This window comes from Vidua macroura, chromosome 11 (assembly GCF_024509145.1).
Source record: "Vidua macroura isolate BioBank_ID:100142 chromosome 11, ASM2450914v1, whole genome shotgun sequence".
NCBI classification, from domain to species: domain Eukaryota; kingdom Metazoa; phylum Chordata; class Aves; order Passeriformes; family Viduidae; genus Vidua; species Vidua macroura.
This window is the reverse complement of record NC_071581.1, coordinates 21,262,992-21,289,136: the sequence shown is the minus strand read 5'-3', so window position 1 is coordinate 21,289,136 and position 26,145 is coordinate 21,262,992. Positions and strand designations below refer to the sequence as shown.

The 26,145-nt window shown below is 42.2% G+C and overlaps 1 protein-coding gene across 3 annotated transcripts in view; it reads right to left on the bottom strand.

Annotated features, from left to right (window-relative positions):
* The window catches only part of BANP (BTG3 associated nuclear protein), a 115,158-nt gene that overhangs the window by 11,014 nt on the left and 77,999 nt on the right, over positions 1-26,145 (bottom strand). The window contains exon 12 of one of the 3 annotated variants that reach the window (XM_053987152.1): positions 22,073-22,113. The exons of the other annotated variants lie outside the window; for them this stretch is intronic. Within the exon in view, the coding sequence (XP_053843127.1) occupies positions 22,084-22,113 (30 nt within the window). The 3' untranslated portion in view covers positions 22,073-22,083. Of the gene's footprint in view, positions 1-22,072; positions 22,114-26,145 lie in introns of those variants that run through there. 3 annotated transcript variants of the gene reach the window in all.

Here is a 26,145-nt window from a genome sequence, read left to right as displayed (position 1 = left end):
GCTTTCCCAGTTTTGCAAATGAATTTGTGATTCTTTGAGTTAATTTCCTCCTTTATGGATTTGTCTCAATTTGAAGCTGGTAGCCTGACATGTAAGAAATGTACAAATCCTTCAAAAACGGGATTTGCCAATTGCATGCCACGTTGAGCCCACAAATAAAATCCTTTTTCTGGGAGGGATTTTTAAAATTTCATTTTTTTTCTGCTTGCATGGAAAGCACTCCCAGAGAAATTGGGATTTTAGCAGAGAACCAAAGCTCTGTTTCGAACGGGAACAAAGAGGAATAAGAAGGGATTTGTTTATCCACTGCACTTCCTGCATCGCTTCGAAAACTGCATCGAGTCATTCTAAAGCCATTAGGTAACACATCCACCCTGCTCTGCTATAAATCATTAAAATCTCTTTGCTTTGGGGGTGGAAAACAATTGGCACAGGCGTGGAGTGCCTGTTCTCCCCCGTGGATTAAACTCCAACCATATGTGAGTTGTCAGGGCAGTTTTACCCTTGCCGGGGCTCTCCGAGGTTCTGTGCTCTCCTCACCCCTCTGTTTACCCTTTGTGTTCATTTTCCACTCCAGCCACATCCAGGGGATGGAATTACAGGAACCAGAACATCTCTGAACCCCTGGCTTTGCTGTAGAGCTCCAAGTTTCACCTACGTGGAGCTCCCAGCCATCCCTGGCCTGTGCTTGAACCTCGCTCTCCCATCCAGCACGAAATTTCTATTTTGCTACCAGCTGAGCCTCCAGGCCAGCCAAAGGTCTTTAATTCCCCTCTCCAGATCACATTTGCATACATGTTAAACTTTCCCAGCGTCATTTGCATGTTTGAAAAGGCATTTTGGAAGGCCTCTCCATTTTATTTTATTTTTTTTTTCCTGGAGTGTGAGTTTGAAGCAGACATCAAGGAGAGCTCTGGACCCAGAAGTGTTGTTTGCTCCGAGTCCACATCTGCTTTTCCCCAAGCCATTGCCAGTTCTGGAGCTCACTTTAATACCCAGCTGGGATAATGTAAAACGAGGATAGAACCTCAAATAAAGGCTGGGAGCACATATTTGTGCTCAGGAATAGTTGTGTGCAGCCAGCTCAGCTTCACTCGTGTTCTACCCACCGAAATTTTGTCTCAATGGAGGGAAAAGGGGTGAAAGTCCCACCCCAAAGCAAGCCTTGTGTGGCCACACGAGTGGAAGTGGAACTAAAGCTCACCAGAGCTGTAGAAAATCCACCTTTAGAAGGTTAAAGTGCCTTATTTTTACAATCAACCCCTCCGTTCTGAAAGCAAAAATGTGATTTTCTCCGAGCAGCAAACACAGAGTGTTCCCTGGGCTGCTGGGAATCTTCTCCCTCCACAACTCCAAACTTTCCTCTAATCCGTGAGAAGTCTGGTAGGAAAGTTTTTAATTCTTAGGACACTCCAGCTATTGGAGCAGAGAGAAAAATGCTGGACAAAGAGAGCTGAATCAATGGATTAATTCTATATAAATCATCATTTTTTTGGCAGCTTTGGTGGCTCAAACATCCATCAGGAGTCAGGCAGCAATAAAAGTGATAACCTGATAAGGTTATCCCAAAAGCTGTGCAGAGGGAAGGAGCACAAGCTGCGGCTGATGGGGATTTGTGGGATGGGGAAGGAGTTTTGAGAGTGTCAGGGAAAGTTCTTCCTCCTCCCAGCCCATTAAGGGATGAATTATTTTGATTTAGACGAGCAGATTTTTCTTCACACACCCTCCAGTCTGAGCCTGACTGCGTCTGGCTGTTTGTGGAGATGAGGAAGGGCTGAAAATGGGTTCAGCATTGGAGGAAAAAATCAAAACCCACCCACATTTGGCCTTGCTCGAGTCTGGGGTTGATACAAACGAGAGAATTTCCAGCCCTCACATGGATCCAGACGCTCCCTGGGAGTGCAAAATGCCAAATCCCGTTAATGTAAGATTCCATCGAGCTCGTGCTCATAAAAAGCAGTTTTTCATATCTAACACAGAACATGCTGGGTTGTTTTTTTTCCCTTAAAAATCCTGTAAAAAGTGTGGAAGTTCAGCAAAAGCAGCTCATGGAGAGACCCAGAATGACCCTGGTGCCACTGAGCCCCCTCATGCTGAACTCCTCCAGCTGGCAGCACAGGCAGCCCCGAATTCCCAGCTCCTAAGGGAATTCTGGGAATATTTCCCCACTAAATTCCCTAAGGAAATTCTGGGAATATTTCCACACTAGATTCCCTAAGGAAATTCTGGGAATATTTCCCCCTTTAATTCCCAGTTCCTAAGGAAATACTGGGAATATTTCCCCCTTTAATTCCCAGTTCCTAAGGGAATTCTGGGAATATTCCCCCCCTTTAATTCCCAGTTCCTAAGGAAATACTGGGAATATTTCCCCCTTTAATTCCCAGTTCCTAAGGGAATTCTGGGAATATTCCCCCCCTGAATTCCCAGTTCCTAAGGAAATTCTGGGACTATTTCTCCTCTGAATTTCCAGCTCCTAAGGGAGTTCTGGGAATATTTCCCCACTAAATTCTCTAAGGAAATTCTGGGATTATTTCCCCTCTGAATTCCCAGTTCCAATGGAAATTCTGGGATTATTTCCCCCCTGAATTCCCAGTTCCAATGGAAATTCTGGGACTATTTCCCCCCCTTAATTCACAATTTCTGGCTGAACACGAGGTGTTTTTGCAGCCTGTTCTCCTCCTGGTACCAACATTTTCCTCTGGAGCTGGATCCTGCCAGGATGGAACAGTCCCAACAACTCCAAACTTTATCCCTCAAAAATCACTCCCCAACCCCCTTTAAATCCAAGTTTCACACTTTTTAAGGAGAAAGGAGAAATGGGATTTAAGGAGAAGGAGGCAATAAGTGCTATTTAAGCTTTTGTCATAACAAGGAGATAAAAGCACAGGAAAGAAAGGGATAAAAGACTCTCCAAGGAGATTTGCAGCTGACCAAGAATTCCCTCTGATCCTTTTATTTACCTACTTGGAGCTTTTTCCTGAATATATCGCTCAGGAATTGGATCACACAAAGCACAAAGAAAGCCACTGTACAGTAAATAAACCACAGAGGAGATAAGGCATGAAACAGCACTGAAAATGATCAATTTCATTTTTTTTTTCCTCCTTTTTATGTGCAGTCAGATTAAAAATATTTAGGAATAATGCATCCTAAAACTGGAAATAAATATTAAAGCACTGGACATCCCAGAGTATGGTTGGGCAGTGTTATAAGAAGAGCAATAAGAGTTAATAATTAGATTTCAAATGAGATTTTAAAGTTTAAATGGCGGCACCCAGAACATAGCAGACAAAGAGTGAACAGGGGAACTTTAAAAAGGTTTGGGAATCTCAGATTATGAGAAATTTCACGTTCCAAATCCATGGAAATGAAAATTTCTGCCTATTTTCACTCTGGATGTGACTGATCAGGGGTTAATTCCAGGGCTGGAGAGCCCAGAGAGAGGGAGCAGGAGCTGCTGGGATCCTGGAGCTCGTGCAGATCCCCCAAATCCACGTTCCCACTGATTTTATAGGAACAAAGCCCTGCACTGCCAGGGCTGCTCCTGCTCCACCTGCAATCCCAAACCTGTATTTAAGGGATCACTGAGCCTTTCCCTTCTCCACGCCCGTGAGGAGCTGATCTGAACCCAGGGAATGGAGCTTGGTTTGCCCCTCCTGAGCAATCCCATTCCCACTTTCCCCCTTGTGCTTTTCCCTGCTGGAATTCCTGCCGAGCAGCAGCAAATCCCGCTGGATCCACCCCCCCAAGATTCAGCTGAGCTTGCATTAACACATCCCAAATGTCAGGGGGCAATTCCAGGGAAAACTCAGCTTTGCTGGGGTGAGCTCAGTGCACTTACAAGGGGAATGATTTCATCTGAACCTCTGACAACTTCTGGCATTTCCCATTTGTGCCCCGGGAAAAATGTGCTGCTGTTCCCAAAGCCGGGGACATTCCCAGAGTGCCCCCGGCCATTCCCACTCGGGTTACAAAGAGCCCCTTCGAGGGCACGGCTGCACGGCCTCGAACATTCCACATCCCACTCCAAGGAAAAGCTGCTCCTGCTGACATTCCTGAAGGGATTTCTGAAGTGTTGGGCCACAGGGAAATGCTTATTGTATAAAATATATGGTATATTATTATATGATACAATAACATTATTGTTCTATTAGTATACATGATCTAGAATGTTTTTTTTTTATTTTTTATTTTTTATTTATATTTTTTATTTATATTTTTATTTTAATTTTATTTATTTATTTATTATTTTATTTATTTTATTTTATTTTATTTTATTTTATTTTATTTATTATTTATTTATTATATATATATATAATATAATATAATATAATATAATATAATATAATATAATATAATATAATATAATATAATATAATATAATATAATATAATATAATATAATATATTTCTATTTTATTTTTAATATAGTATATATGCCATAATACAATACATAGTACCTTAATATTTATTAAATATAAAATATAAAATCATAATGTAATTTATTGTATCATATACCTGATAGAAAAATATTTTTATATAGAAATAATAGATAGCAATGTTATATATAGGAGGACATGAATTTTTTCTATGATATAAGAAATTATAATATATAATTTAATATACCATCTATATTATACAATATAAAGTTGTTATATGGATTTTATGGGGATTTTAATTAATAAGAAATGAGGAGAGAGAAACAGAGGTGTCCCTTTGCTCCTTCTGTACCTGGCCCTGCCTTGGGAAGGAGTAAATCAGGAGTAAATTCCACCTGAGGTTTGCACCAATAATTAGCAAAACTCTAAATTAATGAGCTTATTATTACTAATAAACATTCCTTCTTCAGACCAATAAGTGCAAGGATTAAATTATAAAAAATCCAGATTGACCTTGGAAAAACCCATCTGGAATTTCTGGATGTTTTTTACCAACAAAGGAAGTTTGGAATTATTTGGATGCTGCAAATAAAAGCTTGAAGGGCTCAGCACTGAAGGGGAGGAAGGTGCACGTGGAAATACTTAACGCGGATAAATCCCTAATAATTCTAATAATGGCACGGGGAGAAATCTGGGAATGCTTCCACACAACACGTGGGAAGAGCGGATCCTGGTGCTCACACGGGTTGAAATTTCCCTGAGGAATCCAAGAGTGAGGACGAGAGCAGGGACAGACACTCCACCAAAGGGATTAAATGAAAAGTTCAGGGTAGAAATCTTCAGGGTAAAAATTCCAGCGGGATACGGAGCACTCCAGGAAAAAGAAAACCTCGGAGACCGCTCTGCCAAGCGCTGCCGTTCCACAAAACCCAGCATAAAACCCTCTTCTTCCACGGCAAGGTAAATCCAGGGTTTCTACCCAGGGGATGGGATTTCTGTCCTGATAAACAGCTGAGAAAATCCACAGATGTGATGTGAAGGAAAGATTAGCGTCAAATAATTCTGCAGGAGGGAGAATTGCAATTTATTTTTGTGTGCCGGAGTTATTAAGGCTTAAAACAGAGTGGGGGAAAAGTTCTGTAGGGAGAAACAATTAAAAGAATTGCAATAATTAAAAATTTGAGGGGTTACATTGAGTTCTAAAAGGAAATTATTAAGAAGAATAATTAATTTAAAAATTCAAATCCTTATTCCTGCACAGACTTAAAGCACTTGAGCAGCAGCCAATAGTGCAGGGAAAGCAACGTTCTCCTTCCAAAGCTTCCACTGGAATAGCTGAGATATCCCAAGAAAACTCAAAATAAATCATATTTATCACCAGAGGGGCAAAAAAAAGAAAGCAAACATCCATTTTATTGTTTTTCCTGCGGCTGGAAATGAGATTTGAGCCTGAAAAGAACAAACAATTGCGGGTTTTCTGTCTAAATCTGTTTGTTCGCTGCTTGGGAACTGGGGAAGGATTTTATCCAAAGAAAACAAAATCCTACCAAGCCAAAGGGTGAGGGAGCCTCGGGCCTGGGTGATGCTGAGGGTGCAAATCATGTGAAATTCCCTGGAAATAAAGAAATGATTTCTTTTACAGCCCAACATTTCTCACGCTTATCCCACACTTTCAACATTTCTGGCCCCGATCCCGCTCCGAGCCGGAGCACAAGTGGATTTTGGCCACCAAGGAGTCAAAGGGAGCAATGCCAGGCACCCTGGAGAGCCAAGGCAGGGTTAAAATCCTGACTGAGGATCTTTGGGAAGGGTGGGTGATTTTGTTTTCAAGTTTAATTCGATAAAAATCTCTCCTCAGACCTCAAAAGCAGGAAGAAAAATGAGTAATAAGCTGTTAATTCCCTCGGTTTTTCCAAGTTTTTACTCTCTCAGTGCTAACAAAAGGGAATGGTTCCCGAAAGTCTTTACTAAATTATTGTGTCTGTTGGTCACTTATGACTTGAAGTGCTAAAAAGATCAGATTAACAATTTTAGGGGATTTTTTTCCGACTGTGAAAGTCCTGCTTTCAGATCCCTTCCCAGCACTATTGGCAGTTTTTATCAAAAGCCAGGAATTTCTAACAAGGAATATTTCAGGGAATTTATCTCACACCGCTGCCATTATTTTTTTTATTTATGGGGTGGCAAAACGACCCCAAAATCTGTTGAAAACTGACGGGATTTTGAGATATCTGCCTAATGAGTGACTTAATTGTTGAGTAATTCCATGGCTCCCATCCCTGCAATCCCAGGTAAATAACAGGAACTGCCCAGATACGGAATGTTCCCGGGAAATGTCCAAGATTTGGGAAGCTGGCTCAGGATGAGCCGCGTGTTTGCGGAGACACGAGGCCGAGCAAGGACTTGGGGAAGGATCCCTCTGGGAGAAGCTGAGCTCAAGGAATGCTCAAAGGTTATGAAAGATCCCTTATGTAACGAATCCACCTGGATTTTTTATGGAAAACACTGAATTTTAAAGGAATCTAAATGAGGGCGGTGGGGTTTTGCTTTTCAGAGCGATCCCGTGGAAATAAAGAATTTTGTGCAAAGCTGGGAAAACATCACAAAGCAAATAAAATGAGAGAAGATTTGAAAGCCTTGAGCAGATATTCCAAAGGAAAGACACTGAAAATCCCACTCCCAGGATTCCTTACGGGCAAAAATGAAGAGCAAACTTCAAGAGGGAAATTTTCACCACTGAAATTCCGTGTTAAACACTTGTTTCAGCAGCACCAGGAGCAGGTTTGGCCAGTGTTTGTCAGATAATTGTGATTCCGTGCATTCCTTGCACTTCCCTGTCGGGAAGGATCTGGCTCCGTTTAACCCAGACCTAACAAAGCCGAGTTTGCTTAACCCCAAAAGAGTTTAACCCTGACCTTTGGCCACCCACTCCTTAAACTCCAAGGGTTTCCCTGTCCTTACTCTGTTTTTTTTTTTTTACCTCACCTCACACCTCACTAAACACTGCCAAGGTTTTACAGACTGTAATTCCCTAATTCCCTGCTCCGTGTGGCTTTATTGGGATTGTAACCTTTTCATGAGCTTGTAAATCCCGGCTGTGACAGAGCGAATAAAATCCGAGGATGAAGATATTCCAAAGCTGTTGTGGAGATTTGTTTTTTTCAATAAAAACATTTTGAAGCATTTCTTTTTTAGCTGGAAACAAATTCCCTTTTTTTTTTTTTTTTTTTTTTCTTTTCCACGCAGCTGTCAGCAACTGCTCAGTGTATTAAATATTCTGCTTTCAAGAAGCAAATGTTTCGAGTTGAGATATTGAGATTAAACCCAAAACTCATTAAAAGACATCCAGAGCTGACCTGGGGCTATCCCTGCTCTCATTTGGTTCCCACTTCAGAAGAGCTGCCAAGAATCCATGAAATATTTTTCAAAATCTCTGGACTTGGGTTCATCACGAACGAGTTTTTCTCGAGGAGGTTCGAGCTCGCTGCAGCTTTCAGGAATTTGCACATCAAAAATCAATAGTAAAACCTCATCCATTAAAAGGGTACAAGGGGCATAAACATCATATTATTCAGCGTGGAAATTAAACACAGACATCGTAAAATGCCAAATTTTCCACCACAAAAACCAAATCTGTTTGTTGTGTCAATTAAATTAAAAAGTTAAAATGGAGAAGTTAAAATTCAATTACAAGTTTCCTGTTCATTTTCACCAGAACAAAGGAGAATGTGTTCAGCTGAAATGGAACAGTGAAATCAAATCCATCCCAAAGATTTTGAGGGAAAAAATGTCACAAATACATCAAGATCCTTTTGAGTCCCAAGTATTTGAGCAGAGCCTGGAGCAGAGGAGCTGCCCCTGGGAGCAGAGAGCTCCAAACCGAGGAAAGCTGAAAATCCCAAATTTTCCTGTAACTGACAGCTCGGGGAACTGTGGATTTTGGAATTCTCTTTCCTGATCATTCCCTGCAAAGCAAAGCAAAGTTTTCTCCTGAGAAAAGATCATTCCCTGTTAATTAAAGAGGGGGAAAAAGGGGAAGAGGGTTCAGAGCTCCCTCCCGTTCCTCAGGGAATGTGGGATCAGGTGGGATCACAGCAAAGCCAAAGGGGATCAGCAGTTTCCCCCAAAAGCAGAAACCTCCCGGGCTCCTTTCTTGGGAAAAGCAGGAGAAAATCCATTCAAAACCACAGAAAACACCCAAAAACGTGGACAAAGAAATCCAGAATTTCTGATTTCTTATCTTAGTCCCCCACTATGGGGAATTTTATCCAGGATGAGTTTTTATGTCCTGGAACATTTCCTGTCCCCTCCGTTTTTGCAGGATCCTGTGAACCTGAGTGCATCCAAATTTGGCCATTTTTTGGGAAAATAATCATTGTTCCCACTATAAATCCAGATTTAGAGTCACAGAACTGTATTGGGAAGGAACTTTAATTAAACAATTCCTCATTAATTGATTGACCCCTGGAATTATAATATTAGGATCTCACATTAAGGAGGAGTATCTGTGATAATTCCTCAAGATTTTTTCCTTGAGGTTTGTTAAAATGCAAAAGGTGGAGTTAAAATCACTAATGGAGTAAAAATAATTTATGGAGTAAAAAACATTCAGGGAGTAAAAAATCATTAATTGAATAAAAATATAATTAATGGGATACACTTTAATTAGTGTCTAACTGCAAATTTATGGATTTTAAATTCTGCAGCACCGAGCAAAAAGAGTTGTGCTTTAAAATTGGCAATTTTATACTCCTTACACTGCACCTCAAATGTTCTGTGCTCTTATTAAAAAGTTCCATAAAATGAAAATTCTTCATTCAGCTGAAAGCAAATCAATTTTGATCTGATTATTATGATTATTTAATTTGTACCTATAATGAATAAAAAACCATCAACCCAAAATCTGGCTTTGACACCAAAATTTGACCCACATGGAAATAACCACAAGCCATGAGTTGTTCTCTTCTTTCAGATGCTCTCAAATTCCATATATTTGTGAATATTATGGGACAAATCAGCACATGCACAAAGCAATATTTTTTTTTAAATCAATCCTAAAATGTTCCTGAAAAGCACAAAACTTTTACCTTCATGGAATTCATTCCACAGGAAAAAAAAAAATCCGTGTTTTTAAAGCCAAAAGATCAGTTTTGCTTGTGGAATCCTTGCTTAATTTAAATTATTGTTGTTAAAAGTTCATTTTTCACCCTCCTTGCTCTGCTCACAGCACCTGCTCTGTAAGAATTGCTATTATCTGTATTTTTAAAACATTTTCTACAGTTTTTCCACAGTTTTCTCCACTTTTTTTCCACAAAATCTCTCCGGGAACCAACGCAGGAAGGTTTATCCAGCATTTTTCCATGTATTCTACAGCTTGAGGAACAAAAACCCTTGTAAGAATAACAGGGGTTTCTCTTTTGCTTGATTTATCCCGTGGATTTTTTTCCCCTTTTTTCGAGGAGATTTGTAGGAACAGCAAAAAAAAGGGGGGGAAACTCCAGGCAGAGCCAATGTTTTTATGCCAAGAAATCCCCTCCTCTCCCCCCGGGGCTCTCCCAGCCTCGGGAGCTCTGTTTAGATAGGGAAAAATGAGCAACAAATGGTTCCATTTGTCAGAAAGGGGAAATATTTCCAATCCTCCACTTTTTCTATGGATAATGTGCATCCATATGGATTTCACTGGCTCGGCCAATTAGGACAAGTGGTTCAAGATGCTCCTTAATTTCTCTTTTGAAGGAAAACAATAATAAATTTGGAAGCCCTGGTGTTGTCAGATGAGCACATTTTGCCTATTTGAAGGATTTTCTCCCTCCTCCCAAATCCCGGGGAATTTCCCAGGGATTTCGTTCCTCTGGCTCCTGAGAGAAGGACAGAAGGGTTTTTCAGGGAATATTTGGGAATGCTTACAGGTTGAAGTGAAAAGGCAGCACGAGCTCGGCCTGGAGCGGGATTGAGGGATCCTGGCAGCTCCAGGGGGAAGCACAGGAAGGTGATCCCATCAAAACCCCATGGAAATCCCATGGAAATAAGGGTTGTGCTGCTCCCAATGCAGGACAAAAATTCCAGTGAAATACAATCCAGGGATATGGACTTTGGAAAATGCAACCCTGATCTGACATGGAATCATGGAACCATCCAGGCTGGAAAAGCTCTCCAAGATCATCAAATCCAACTGTTCCCAGCACTGCCAAGGGAATGGATCCAGGACCCCAAATGCCACATCCACATGGGTTTAGATCCCTGCAGCACTGGGGATTCCAGCACTGCCCTAGGCAGCTGGGCCAGGGCTGGGCAGCCCTTTCCAGGAAGGAATTTCCCCCAGTATCCCAACTAAACATCCCCTACAAGTTCAAGCTGTTTCCTCTCACCCTGTCGCTGTTCCTTGGGAGCAGAGCCCGATTCCCACCCAGCTCCAGGGAATTCAGGTCCCTCCTGAGCCTCCTTTTCCCCAGGCTGAGCCCCCCCCAGCTGCTCCTGGTGCTCCAAACCCTTCCCAGCTCTGCTCCCTCCACATCACACAACGCTGGATCTGACTATCACTGACTCTGGAGCCCATAAAGTAGAAAATACCATGGAGCTCAAATAATCCCCAAATCCTGAATTGGTTTAGGTTGGAAAAGCCCCTCCAAAGCCATGGAGTCCAACATTCCCAGCACTGCCAAGTCCCCAAGCTCTGCATCCACTTTTAAATCCCTGCAGGGATGGGTTTTGGAGCTGGAGCTGAAAACTTCATGGTCTGATCCAGGTCCTGTCAAACCGATGGCAAAATTCCCAATTGTTTGAAAGGGAACAACATGGAACAAAAGTGTGGAGAGTGTGAGGAGCTGAAGTTCACCCCCAAAAAATAATTCAGCTGAGAAAATGAGGAACAGGCACATGAGATAAGGCAGGGAAACACAAGGTGCCCTTCCCAAAAGTTCTGTGGAAGCTCTGGAATTAAAGTAAAAATGGAAAGTTGTGTCCTGTCCAAGCCCTGAGCAGCTTTTCCTGCAAATGTGTAAATCCATATTCCTGAATTCCTCAGAATTCCTCCTTAATTCCTCAATTCCTCCTCTGCATCCTGAATCCCCAACTCCAGAGAACACTACTGGGAAAGCTGCAGCCACAGATGAATAAAGATAAAATACAGATAGAAAATACCCCCACAAAATCCTGGATATTTCCTTTTCCAGCTGCACTCCTGCAAGGAGTGAGCATCTATGGAATACTGAGTTGATTTTACATGGACTGAGCAAACTAAAGAATTGTGTGGTGCTTCTGATCAGCTGGAATTATAGTCAGAGATCCAAAAAATCCTGTTCTTGTCAGGGATTGTCCTGTTCCATGAAAAAGTAAATATTTCAAGGTGGCTATCCATAGCAGGAATAGGGAAAAATACTGGGATAAATATAAATAAATATAAAATACAGATATATTTTTTCCCTATAAAACACAAGGATATTTGTAAAAATATAGGGATAAACTCCATCAAAACCCTCAGCACTCTCACTCATAATTCAAGTGATTTTATTAAATTCAAACTAATTAAGCTTAAAAGTGAATTAAGATCTATAAATTAAATCCTCTGAGATTCTGTCAAATATTGCCCACACGGGGGTTTATTTGGTTTAAAATAATGCACAGAACTTTGTTATTTTAGAGAAGTTTTTGGGAATATTCTTGCAGAGAGCAGCCCAAAAGAACCTCTGTTCTCTCTGAAGGATGGGTTTAGGAGAATTATGGAAGTTATTCCTGTTATTATTAGCAATTTTTGGATGATGCTTTTAAAGCATCACATAAATTTAATGTATTCACATTTTAATGCATTTTTAACTTGCTCCAGTTTGTGCTGAGCGCTGGCAATGACAATTCAGTTTTTTGGATGTAACACCCACCCAAATGCTCTTCACACAATTTCACTCTTCCCCTGTTATCCTTCACTCTCCCACGTCACCAAAGCAGTCCCAACATCCTGAAAATTATACAAAAACCCCTTTTTTTTTTTGTAATAAATCTGTGCTTCAGAGCATTACCCTAAAGGTTATTATAATCAATATCCTCTACAGATATTTTCCTCTCTAACTCAATTATATTCCCCTTTTAATTAGGAGTTTTATTGACTGGGTACAGCAATGCCCTGTCCCTTGGCTCTAATCCTCACTTTGGCTCTGTCCTTCTCTGGAATTTCCATGGAAAAGGACTCCCAAGCTTTGGGAACACCCAAACATCACTCTCAGTCTCAGCTCCAACTCCGTTCATGCTGCACATTCCCAACATCCAAACAAAACTCCTTGGATATTCCCCTGGCTCTGGGGGAATGTTCCTGGAATGTGGGGACTGATGCCAAAAGCAGGTCCAGGTCTGGACCCTCTGCTTGGGGAGAAATAATGGAAAATATTCCCCAGACCCCACTGGGACAGCCTGACTCCCTCCCTCATCTCTCACACCTCTGACATGTCAGGTTTAATAAAGGAGAAGGGAAAGGCAGGAGGGATTCTGGAAAGATTATAATTATAATTTAAATTTGTGATGTTCCCCTTTAATAACCAGAGAATTTGGCCGTGTCTGTGGTAATGCACCACAAATATCATCCCTCTGCTGCATAAATCATCATTAACAGAAAAGCACAATATACAGCAATAAATTAGCCCATGAAGACCAAATCCACTTTTTCTTTAGCACAAAACAACTTTTCAGGTGTTAAAAACAAAGCCAGCCACGAGCCCCTGCAGCTCCTGCAGGAGCACAACCTCTGCGTGGAGTTTGTGTTGGATTTTCCATGAATCCCCCTAAAATCCCTTCTCAAAGGCAGCCAAAGCCAAATGGGGGTCACCTCCCCCTCACCTGGAAGCTTCCCGGAGTGAGTAGCCCCAAATATCCACCATGTGCATCTCCACACTTTCAACAGCCTGAGAAATCACTGAAAATTTAATTAACAGAGGCATTAAGTGGTTCAGGTTTCCTTTTCTCTGTGGAAGCTGCTGCCTGTCCCCGATGAAGAATTATTTTCAAGGAGATTCCCGAGCTCTGTTTCTTGTTTTAAATACTTGTAGCTAAAGGCAGCAAGAAATAACTCAGGGAAATAAAATATTTACAGGAAAAGCTGCACTGAAATATTGGTTTTATGGTTTTCATAAAGAAACATTTGGGTTTTGTTTCAATAGAAATTGGAATAAAACCTGCTGAAGTTTTTAATGCCTTAATCTACAGAAATAAACACCAATTAAAGTCACATGGTTGAAAAACCAGGAGCGTGTTATATATTTCATGGGGATTTTAATTTAATGTTTTTATCTAAATTCAAAATAAGAAGCTGAACATTCCCATTTCTCCCCTTCTTTGTTATGTGAGTTTTCCAAAGAATCACTCAGTGGAAAAGATGAAAGTTCTTCCAATTTCTCTCTCTTTTTTTTTTCTGGTTAAACAAATTTTAAAGAACACAAGGTTAAAGTTGAAAGATGCCCCTGCTATTGCTGGCTGGGTGTTTGTGAGTTGTCTGAAAACACAGATCTGAAGTCTCGCTGTAAAAATGACCTTTCCTTTGGATAACTGCGAGAAAGATTTCCTTGGCAAGTGTTCTCACAGGGAAAAAAGCTTCACATATATGATTTTTTTTTCCATAAAAAGACCCAAATGAAATCAGAGATAACAGTATAGAAGTCTCTGCATAGAAAAAGTACAACAATTTTGTAAATTAGAGACTGAAGGAAGAAAAATCACCACAGAAAAATTCATGTTCCTTTAGGTCCCACGTATGCCTTTGTAGCAAGGTCTTGTTCAAAGGCTGAACCCAGGGCCTTGAAAAAAAAGGAAAAAAAGTATTTTGGGGGAAAAAAAAGCAAAAAAGCTACGTAGAAAAAACCTACCTAACAACTTTGAAAACAAACGATTAAGGAAGAAAAATCACCACAGATAAATCAAGTTCTTTAGGTCCCAAGTAGGTCCTTTTAGCAAGGCCTTGTTCAAAGACTGAACCCAAGACCTTCAAATAAAAGGAAAAAAAAGTATTTTGGGGGAAGAAAAAAGCAAAAAAGCTACATAGAAAAAACCTACCTAACAACTTTGAAAACAAAAGATTAAGGAAGAAAAATCACCACAGATAAATTCATGTTTCTTTAGGTACCATGTGGGCCCTTTTAGCAAGGCTTTGTTCAAAGACTGAACCCAAAACCTTCAAATAAAAGAAAAAAAAATCTATTTTGGGGGAAAAAAAGCAAAAAAGATACACAGAAAAAAAACTAGTTAACAACTTTGAAAACAAAAGATTAAGGAAGAAAAATCACCACAGATAAATTAATGTTCCTTTAGGTACCATGTGGGCCCTTTTAGCAAGGCCTTGTTTAAAGGGTGAACCCAAGGCCTTGAAATAAAAGGAAAAAAATATGTGAGGGGAAAAAAAAAAGAAAAAAAAAAAAACTACATAGGAAAAAACGACTCAACAATTTTGAAAACAAAAAGGTTAAGGAAAAAAACCATATCAGCACAGATATATTGAAGTTCCTTTAGGTCCCACATAGACCCTTTTAGCAAGGCTCTGTTCAAAGGCTGAACACAACGCCTTGGGAAAAAAAGGGAAACAACTGTTCTGAAAAAAAATACTCAACAATTTTGAAAACAAAAGATTTAAGGGGAAAAAAAAATCCCCACAGATAAATTGGAGTTCCTTTAGGTCCCATGTAGGCCCTTTTAGCAAAGCCTTGTTCAAAGGCTGAACACAAGGCCTTGGTGACTCTGGATAAACTCCAAAGTTCATCTTTTCATTTGGTGCCAAGTTTGGAACTGTCAGTTCAGCAGAGCAGCCACACAAAGCCACAAAAATAAATCTTTAGCAGTTCTTTAGCACCCTGCTACTGTTATTCTGCCCTTGGAAATCCAGCTGCAAGCAAAGGATCTGAAACCCCCTGCAGCCATTACTTAATTAGGCCTTGAAATCTGGACATGAAACCAGGGCAGGTTTGGAGTATTTTGGATTTTGTCTCTGCACTGATGGTTCAGGGAAACGGGGAATTCATTGGAAACTTCCTTGGAGTTGGAAATGCAGGATTCTAAAAGGGAAAACTCACTGGCAAAACTTCCAACTCCCCAAATCCTTCTCTCTCACCAGAGTTCAAGCACAGGTTGAAAATCAGCCTGAAAGTGCTGGGGCAAAGCTAGAGTTTGATTTATATAATAGACATCATTTTTTTAGCAGATTCCTTGTTTTTAGTCATCAATACAAGACATTTTGAAGGGATTCAGTCTTAATGCTGTCTCAAAAAACCCTCCAGGTTCAGCTGGGGCCCAAAAATCAGATTTTAGTTCAACTCTATGTTTTATATGAACTGACTGAGGCAAAAATTATCATCTCTATCTTTTTAAATTCCTGTTTCAGTAAGTGCATGGGAATAATTACAGACATGAGTAGAACTTAGGTCTCTTTCCTTGGAATTCTGTGTCTCCTCACTTGGAATTCTATCTGCAGCTCTGAGCTTGCACATCATCTGTCCACAGCTGCACTCATTACTTTAAACACGTCATTAAAATGTATTAATTACCCATTCTTATCTGCAAGGAAATAAAAGGCACTTCCAAAAACAAGCCTCTTCCTCCAAAAGCTCACAGCCAGTGCTACAAAAACACAGCCCAGCTCACAGCACGAGCATCTCTCGCGTCAAACAATGACTCCTTCTTCTTTTCCCCTGTAAGTGAATTTCGAAAGGCTGAACTCTCTCAGCAGATGGACCTAATTCCCCTCGAGTGATTTCACAAAATTCATTTCTGTGGGGTGTTTTTTTCCTCCCCCAAAATAAGAAATGTCAGAAATCCGAATTTACACACAATTTAGCAGGCACAGAGTGTATCTGTTTAACAACTTAAAGGGGGGAAACAGTCATTGTTTCAGCTGTATCATATTTACTGGTGAAAAAGAGAATATGGTGAAGTCATTCACAATATTTTGACTTAAAATATACTGTTTGCAGAATCTTTTTCTTCTCAAATATAATTTAATACCAGTATAATTACAAGTTCTGCTGAGAACGGGAATTAGCTTTTCTGTGAGACAGCAAATCTTTAGTCCAAAACTCTGAATCAAAAACATGAGGAGAACCACTTCAAGATTTTTAAATTGTCAGGTTTTTTTTAACCTTAATCCTCAGAAAAGCAGATCCCAGTGCAAGGAGCACATCCTGGGAGCTACTGAACCCAAACCAATGCAGGAACACTAAAAAGCATCCCAAAGGCAGGTGAAATCCATCCCCAACGAGCAGAAGTTAATGCCACAACGATTTCCAAACGAATTATGTAAATCCATGGAAAAGAAACCAAGAACAGGTTTGTAATGTCAGCCTAAACCGATGTGAAAGGCTTGGGAAACAAGGAAATGCCATTTTGGAAAACAGAATTTAGTGCTATGCAGATAAATAAATGCGTGTCCAACTTTCAGCTTCTCAACCTTAGAAACAAACCAAAGAAAATAGAGACATTGGCCCAGAGAAAAGCAGTAAAATATATGAGAGACCTGCAAGTTCTTTCCTGTGGAAGGGAGGTTGGGAATTTGAAGGATTCCCGGGACAAACAGGCACAGCGGGGCTGCATTTGCTGCACGGCGGTGCCGAACAAAAACATCTCCTCACACCTCCCTGACTGAATTCAGCATCACAAGACGCTTTTCAGCCTTGCTGCTTTTTTTGTGCAGCATGTGAAGTCTTTCCCAAATGCAAGGGGACATTTCTCAGCTCTGGCAGCACAGCTGGTTCGTGTATCTCCCAGCACCACTCCGCTCCCAGATCCCAATTTCCACCGTGGCTCTCGCGCTCGTCCCGAGCTACAGAAATCCCCTGGCTCCAAAATCCACATCAGGAACCACCTGAGCAAGGTGGGGCAGCTGAGGATGCAGGGGATGAGAGAGCCAAGGGGGAAAAAACACGGATAAAGAGTGGAATATTCTTTAAACGAAGGCATTGAAACGACTGCAAAAGGCTCCCGGAACACTCAACTGTTCTGCGTTGCTGTTGCAAATTAAGAAGAATTCCAAGAGGAATTCGAGCAGCACGAAGATGAGTTTGGAAGTGAAAGGTTTCATTGTAGAATTGAAACCCACATCTAAGCACTGCCCCTCAGTTTTGTTTAGAAGTGACCAAACTCCTGATGCTGATGGCACGGAGATCTTCAGCACACGATGTCTGCTGACAGCTGAAGGGACTGACAGGAATATTAATGATAACCCATTAAAACCCAAATTAATCAACAAAAAGAACCCCCAAATTATTCATTTTGGTAAATGCTGAGGCTATTAAAAACTGCTAATATGGATTTCACAGCCTGCCAGATGAATTTATTGCCCCCCACAGCAAAAAACAACTGGGAGAACTGAGACTAAACCACAAGTATTAAATATTAAAAAATAAATTCTTACCCTTTTCATGCTCTCCACTATCTCAGGGTGTGATGCAGGAGCTAAACTAAGTGTAAGGAGGATTCCTCACTCTAAAATGGCTCATCCTGAACATTCCCCCTGAAATGTGAGCACCCTCTTCACGGCAATTCTCTATCTGCTGCTCAAGTTTTCAGGCTGCTCCTTCCAAATCCATATTTCTCCCTGCATTGCTGAGCAGAGCTGAACATTGTCACTGAAATAAAGCAGACGCAGCTGGAAACGCAGCTCCCACACAACTGAGACATTAAAGACTTAAACTTTCAGTGCTCAAAGCTGTTGCACCAAGAGGACTCTCCTTGCAAAGTGGCTACAGGGGGAAATCGAATTTTCTAATCACTCTCTAAAAGGGAAAAAGATTAGAAAAATTACATCAAGGTGAATAAAAATATTTCGTTCCTCCTCTGTGTTATGATTTTTTTGCAGAAATATCCAAATAACACTTTTTCAAAGCCCATAACCCCCATATTTGACAAGTATCAATATCAGATAAAATCCCAAAGTTCAATCCATGGTAAAAAAATCCCCTCTATCAGTAAAATCCACATAAAAAACAATTTTAAAAAATATCTTTAACACATCTGTTTGACATCAAGAAAAGAAAATTTCTCTTTCAAAATCCTTCAGCTTAGACACAGCAGTAGAATCCTGGTAGTAAATTAGAGAGTTTTTTTACATAAGTCCATGGATTTTACCAATACACTAAAATCCTATTTCCACTCACGTGGGTTTAAAAACTTTTATGCACAATATTAATAAACAGGCAAATCCTAACAGAGACCATGTATTCAGTAGGGTATTTCTGCAAATTTCCTTTCATCTATTAACTTCTGGCTTGGTTTGGGATCATTCTTCAAAATAAAAAATGTAGTTATCAATGAAGAATGTTACCCAGAGAATGAATTACTTCAGGGATCAGGGAAACATTTGTTATTTTCCCATTTCTTAACAATAAAAAGCATCCAACCTGCTCTCTTCTTTGGCAGCAATTCCTTGAAGCTTTGCAAAAATCAGCTTTAATAAGGGTATTGCCAAGGGTTCCTTTTTTTCCACGTAGGCTGTGGGATATTATTTTCCCCAAATAAAGGTTAACATGAAAAATCAGCTGTCTGTTAGATTTGGGGTTTAATGATGGACTGAACTCCAGCAATCTCTTTTTCCAGGAGAATTCTGGAACACGAGAATTCTCAGTTTTTCCATTCATGGGACAGGATCTTGTTTGCCCAGCTCGAGGGGGAGGTGGGGAGCTCTGCTGGGATCCATCACCCCACATCTCATGGAAGCAGGGAAAGGTTTGGCTTTGGGACCTCAGAGCTCAGCCCCTTCCAACCAGGACCTGCCTCATGTCTCACCAAGGCCTTGGCCACTCCTGACCTTAAACCACTGGTCCCAAACCCTCTGCTTATTATTAATTGACAGTGAATGTAATCAACTTCTTCAAGAGTCCTTCTGCAAGGACTGGGTCCTCCAATTAAGCCAAAATGAAGATTGTGCTTTTTGCTTTTTTAGCACCAACCCCCACATTTTTTCCATCTAAACCAAGCCCAAATTTAAATGAAAAACACAGAAAATATTGGTTAAAGCACATTGTGGGGAGTTATTCGTGATTAAAACAAAAGCACTGAAAAAATCATTTACAAAAACAACTTTTCTAGAAACCTTACAATTATTTTTTGCCTTTTTATTTCCCTTTCCCTTTTATTTTTCAGAAAACCTTTTCTGACACACCTGGTGTGCCCAGGCCCGTGGGAGTGAGTGCTGGGGAGTCAAGGAGCGTGCTGGGGGGAGCTGAACTCCGTGCCCTGGTGTGGGTGCCAGGTTTGCTGCCTGTGTTTGCTCTGTCCCACTGGATGCTTTCCTTGGCATCCCCACAGGTGAAGCTTTGGCAGCCAAACTCCATCCGGCTGCAAAACCCTGAGCAGGCATTTGGATGTGGAAGAGAAGAGCTCTGAATGGAGCTTTTGGCTGGGATATTAAATTCAAAATCCTAAGAACCTCATAAAAGCCGAAAATAGCCTTATAAATATTTATAATTTATTCTTATTACATTTTATTTATTACTTCAGCAAGTCTGAACCATGGAAAATTACACTGAAGCCATCGAGCTTAGCATTGACTGAAAGGCTGTTTTTAACAGATAAACAAAAAGGCTCCTAAATAAATCCTGCAAAGTTCCCAATCCAAGACAAACAGGATCATTCTGATTTTAGGATGCTCCTGCAGAGCATTGTTGGGTGCTTTCATTGTTTTATGGGGTAGGAATAAATCTCTGCTGATGGGTTGCGGTTAAAGCTGGGGCACTTCTGGGGAATCCACACATCCTAAAACCATCCTTGTCCAGACGTGTAAAAACCAGAGAAACCAACTGATTTTCCTGCTTTTGCAACTCCTGCTGGAAGTCCTGGGCTGTGCCATTGGTTTTTCCAGTGGCAGCAATGGTTTTCCTTGGCCCAAGGTGTGGCCAGAACCCGGAGGAGGCCGGGATTTGCTGGGTGTCTTTCTCTGCTGGCAGCTCCAGGGAGAACCTGGAGCTGCTCATGGAATACCCTGAGCTGGAAGGGAATCACAGGGATCACCGAGTCCAGCTCCTGGACAATCCCAAAATTCCAAACACTCCTCGAGCTCTGGTACCTGACCATTCCCTGGGCAGCTGTTCCAGTTTCCCTGAGGGAAGAACACGTTCCTAAAATCCACCCAATCCCCCGCTGGCACAGGTTAACCCTGACAACTGAGAGGCCAGAACTGGAATATCAGGATGTTCTTCCCAGTTCTATTATCTATAATGTGGAACCTGGATTTAAATCCATGGAAGGAAGTTCTCTGCCACTGGGTCTCAAGTCTCCTTAACACAGAAATTTCCCCTAAATTTACACTGGGATTTGAATCGTGGCCAGATTTTGCCCTCTGACACCTTCTCTCCCCAGAAACTGTTTCAGGCTCTTCTTTTTGAACTGCTGGGAGAAATGTGGATGGTGATGCTGTGCACTGAAACTCCCTTTGGATTTACTGGAGTGTGGAGAGGCCCTGGCACCCAGAGCCTGGCAGTGCCCAAGGCCAGCTTGGACAGGGCTTGGAGCCACCTGGAACAGTGCAAGGTGGAATGGGATGAGCTTTAAATCCCCTCCCAACCCCAACTGTTCTGTGACTCCACGATTTGAGGTAAAATGAGACTTCTGTTTCTTCTCCTACCTGGAATTCTTTGCCCACAGGCAGTGTTATTATCCATTACAAATGAAGCTGCTGCAATGAAACATGAATTGGCCAACAAATGAATAAATGGGACTGGAGAAAACATCAAGCTCAGACTTTCCCTCCCAGTTCCATGCATTTAACCTACATTCTTCAGGAAGGAAGAGGCCGGATACCAAACTGATTGTCTTTTTCTGTGCATCACCTCCACTCTGAACTTTTTTCCTCTTAGCCTCCTCCTAACCCTGCAATCCAATAATGATAAAATTCCAGAGATATTCTGGAGATGATCAGGGCATTTAGTTGAAGTGCTGTGCTATAGACATGACATTTAAAATTGGGCCTGGAGCTGGCTGGACAGTCTCTAATATAATAAAAATAGCCTTTTCTTTCCCACATTTTACTATCTGCCTTTGTTTATGCAACCATTCAGCAAACCCAGCTGGATCACAGGCATTGTCATCAAAGAAACATTCTAGGTCAGCCAGAAGTGGATGCCAATTGTCTAAAAATAAATAGAGGCTTTGTCACTGGAGTATAATTTTAAGGCCCCTGTAATGAATAATGGAAGAGAAAATCTTTCCAAACAAGTGGGACACATAGATTTCCAGCAGAAAGATTTCACAGTTATTGTAAGCTCCAGATAACCTCATTTTTAGTTTGTTTCAATAAAAGTGATACACAAAAAGGGTTGGGATTGGTTTGAAATCCTGGAGGAGCTGCAGAATTCCCTGGAAAACGAGCCCAGCAGCACCTATCACACAGGCAGGGCTGAAATGCTGTGGGGAACCAATTTCCTCCGGGTCACCAAGTGGCAGGAGTGGGATCAGATTTCACAATTCCCACTTCTTATCCTTGATAAAATGCACAAATTATTTCCTCTGAGCTAAAAGAAGAGACAAGATAAGCCCCCCTGGCTTTATCAGTGCAGCCTAATTGCTGGAGATCTTCAAGGAGCTGGAAGGAGCAGCTCCAGAAGCCCGAGATGTTGTAACAACGTGGCTCTGGAAATATATTCATTTAAAGAAAACACTTAGCTGAATTCCTTCAGGAAAGTTTGTAAAAGCTGCTTCCTCAGTGGATAAATAGCAGAGTTTTCCAGCTGACTTTTGGCCAAGTCTCATCAGCAAAGACAGGATTTTGTCTCGAGTGCCTGACACAGAGGAGTAAAAGATCGTGTGGGGAAAATCATTGTAAACCCGTGAATCAAAGGGAATTTTTGCTCTGTTCTCTTTGGTCTTTATGAATTCCTACATAGGGTATTTTCTGATTTTTTTCTACATAGCTCAAGGTGCCCTAAAAATGGGATGGTGCAGGGAAGCCTCTTCCAAGGTTTGTCTGCAGTGGGGTTTGCACTGGGCAACCTGAGAGGCCAAAAAAACTGGGAGTAAATGGGGGAGCCACAGGAAATTCCCCCCAAAAATGCCTGAAGGGCCAAAATCCCATTTGTGCTTCCCTGGAACTCAGCTGGCACAGGACAACCTCCAGCTCTCTTTTCACTGCTGCATAAAATCCATGGATAATCCTATGGAGTTAAAAACTGGTTCTGGACACTCAGAGAGAAAAAAAAACCCTCAAAAGTGGAATTGAGATGAACAATCTCCTGATTATCACCAGGGTCACATCACCAAACTTGAAGCACCAGGGAAGCCCAGATATTTGGGGTAGGGCAGCATCAAGGTGCTTTCCAGAGTCAGAAGTGTTAGCATTTCAGTTTTTCTATAAAATACCAGTTTTGCCCCCAAATCCCTTCCAATTGCCAGAATGAATCCCACCTGGCAAAATGAACTCAAGGACAATAATCAGAGAATCATGGAATTGTTCAGATTGGAAAAGACCAACCATCCCCCAGCAGCACTAACCCTGTCCCAAGTGCCACATCCATGCTTTTTCCACACTTCCAGGGATGGGGATCCTCCCCTGCCCAGGGCTGCCCACAGAAGCTGTTTTCCAACCTTCTCCATATGGAAATTTTCCTAAAATCCAAACTAAACCCTCACTGCCTGCCATTGGCTGCACATTGTGTGGGTTCATGCTTTATATGTACATTTTTGGACACACTCAGCTTTTAAACTGATAAAGTATCACATATTAAGAAGCTTCACAATCCAGCAAAAGCCTCTTTTTTTTTTTTTTTTTCCCTTTTTTTTTGTGGCCACTTTTGGTGGCTGTTCTCCCTCAGACCATCGGTGAGGGGACTTTTCTCAAGTTACACTTTGCAGTGGCAGCAGAAGCAATTTTTGGCCTTGTGACCAACACTCCATGGATTATATGGCATTAAGGAATGGGTTCCATCCCCAAGAACCATAAATCCAAGTCCTAAAACAACAAAGTGTGTCAATAATCCTCTTACAAATGGGAGTCACTGAATTGATCTTCACTGAACTGGTGAAAAACTCGTGGTTTTCACTTGTTCAGTGTTTTGAAATCATCAAGAGCAAACATCCAAGGATCGACAGAGTAACTGAGGAAGATGTGAGGGAATATAATCCAGTGCTTCAGGCAAAACCAGGGAATTACTGACTGCACTGCTGAGCTAGAAACCCTCTTACGTTTCTAACATCTGATGTTGCTGGGAAATATATTAAAAAGGATGTTCTACCTCTTCAGAAGGAAATCCAACCACTTCCTAACCCTCCATAAGCTGCAAAAATTGTTTAAAATCTAAAGCAAACTATCCCAGACACAAATAATTTTCTTTTCTAATTGGCTGGAACTTTACTGCTCCTTAGGAAAAAAAAACTCCTTCAAGTGCTCTAATTCCACAAATGTTACAACTCCAAAGTTTCAAAGCTTTCTCAAAGTGCTCACGGCTAAAAATAGTCTGGAAAAAAACCATTTCAACGAGGCAAACAAGAAAAGGAAGAAAAGGTTTTTTCGCACGTTTTTCTCATCAGGTCGGATGCTGGTTTTCTATTAAAGCTATTCCAAGAAAGGAATGATTGCCCCTGAAATGCTGAGACTTTTGTGGTGTCTCCCATCCTCACCCTGCCCGCTGCAATGAGGCCGCGGCAGCGGAATGAGAACCACAGGATTGACAGGAACGTGGGGCCAGTGCTCACCACAAACCCGCCTTTGTTTACTCTCTTGTGAAATCCTGCATCTTCCAGCACTTCTGGGCCTAATGAAGAAAATCTGCTCCAGAGATGATGCCCGGGCTGTGGGGAAGACAATTCCTGACAAATATGGATGCACAAACACGGCCCTGGAGATGCAGGAGATAAAGGCTGTCTCGGAGAGCAGCCTCCCGGTGTTAATTGACACAAAACAAGGGGAAATGTTCAGCAGCAGCTTGATCTCGTTAGAGGGGAGGAATGAAGGCTGAAGGGCTCCAGAAGTGTCATCTTCTCCTCCTGAGGAGAGGCAGGCAGCGCTCAAAAGCGGCAGCATAGCACAGGTGGCTGTGCACAGCTGGCAGGGCTGGTTCTCCTGGATGAAAGGATCAGCTCCAGGGGAAAATGGAAGGAGCTGAGCCTCGCGTGGTGGTTTTGTGTTCCCTCAGCGCTGACAGCACTGCTGGAGCGAGGGCTGTCCTTTCCAGCTGGCTCTGTGCTGAAGGAAGCCTTTCCCAGCACCTTGCCCAGGCTCCAGCCCAGCTGTTCCAGGCCCTGAACATCACGTCCCCCCTCCAAGGCACTTCCAGCAGATTTCAGCCCCGACACGAACACAGCGCGGAATATTCGCTGCGGCTTTTGCAGTTACATTATCCCTGTTTGGGAAGGAAGATGTTCTGTGCCACTGCTGGAGCCATGAAGGGAAAATGGGACTCTGGAGGGGCTTTCTGCTCCCTAAAAATTCCTGACAGGAAGGGATAGCTGGGGGGTCGGGCTCTGCTCCAGGAACAGGGACAGGAGGAGAGGGAACGGCCTCAGACTGGGCCAGGGCAGGCTCAGCTTGCACACCAGGAGGAATTTCTGCATGGAAAGGGTGGCTTTGAACTGCCAGAGGGCAGAGTTAGGTGGGATTTTGGGAAGGAATTGTTCCCTGTGAGGGTGCTAAGGCCCTGGCACAGGTGCCCAGAGCAGCTGTGGCCACCCCTGGATCCCTGGCAGTACCCAAGGCCAGGCTGGACATGGCTTGGAGCAGCCTGGGACAGTGGAAGGTGTCCCTGTTATGGCAGAGGTGGAATGAGATGAATTTTAAGGTTCCTTCCAACCAAACTATTCCACAAAGCCCCCGGGTTTCTACCTTAAATAAAATCTTTAGGCATTCCCATTCCTGAGCTCACACTGACACTGGAGAGCAGCAGAGCAGCTGCCTTGAGCCTCCTGCTGCAAGAGTTGGAAAGATTTTCCACAAGATCCCAACTCTGTGGTAGCTCTGGCAGCTCTGGTGGCCACGCTGGGCCTGGAGCTGGACAGGCTTTGCCTTTGTGGGGTTGGTTTTGATCAGGTTGTCATGGACTAAATTTAACTCTGCTCTTTGTTCCGCTGAGCCCTTGGCAAAAGCTCCGGGAACAATGTCTGCAAACATCCAGTGTCTCCCAGTTCTGGGCTTCATGGGAATCCTGGAGCAGCAGTCAAAACAGCAACCCCCATATTCCACTGGGGTATCACCCATCTGCTCTCCTTGGCAGTACCATGGCCAGGCCTCAGCTGGACTCTCCCAGTGCAGCACAGAAACTTTTCCCAGAGCTGCAGCACAGCCAAACCCTTCTCCTCCTTCTCACTGCACTGGTGAACAATTATTTTATAGCAACTGCACACCCCAGCTCCTGAGCTCTGGCTCCTGATTACACCGAGGTAAAATACAAAAAAGGCAGAAATTTTAAACCATTCTGGTCCTGTCTCAGTCCTGGTGCTTCCTGTGTTTCACTGCTTTGAGGGGAGCAGGGTGAAGAATTAGTGGATTTATAATTATCCCACAAGTTATCTTTATCCCTCACATTCCTTGGCTGCTGATCCAGACATAGGAATCTCTTCTGCATCTCTCCCCTGTCTAGGCCAGCCCAGGAGTGGCAGCTACACCTCCAGGGTGACCTTTCTGCACCCTCTGCTGAGCTTCTCCAAAGGGTTCCAGATCCAACCCATGGATTTGCTGCCTTCCATGGAGATTTCTTCCTTTTTGAAACTTTAAACTCAGGTTCTTTCCAAAGAGATTTCACACCTCTTCTGAATCCATGGAAAATCAGTGCTCCTTCCTTCCTCCTCTCTGCTTTCACTCTTTCCTCTGCCCCAGGCTCACC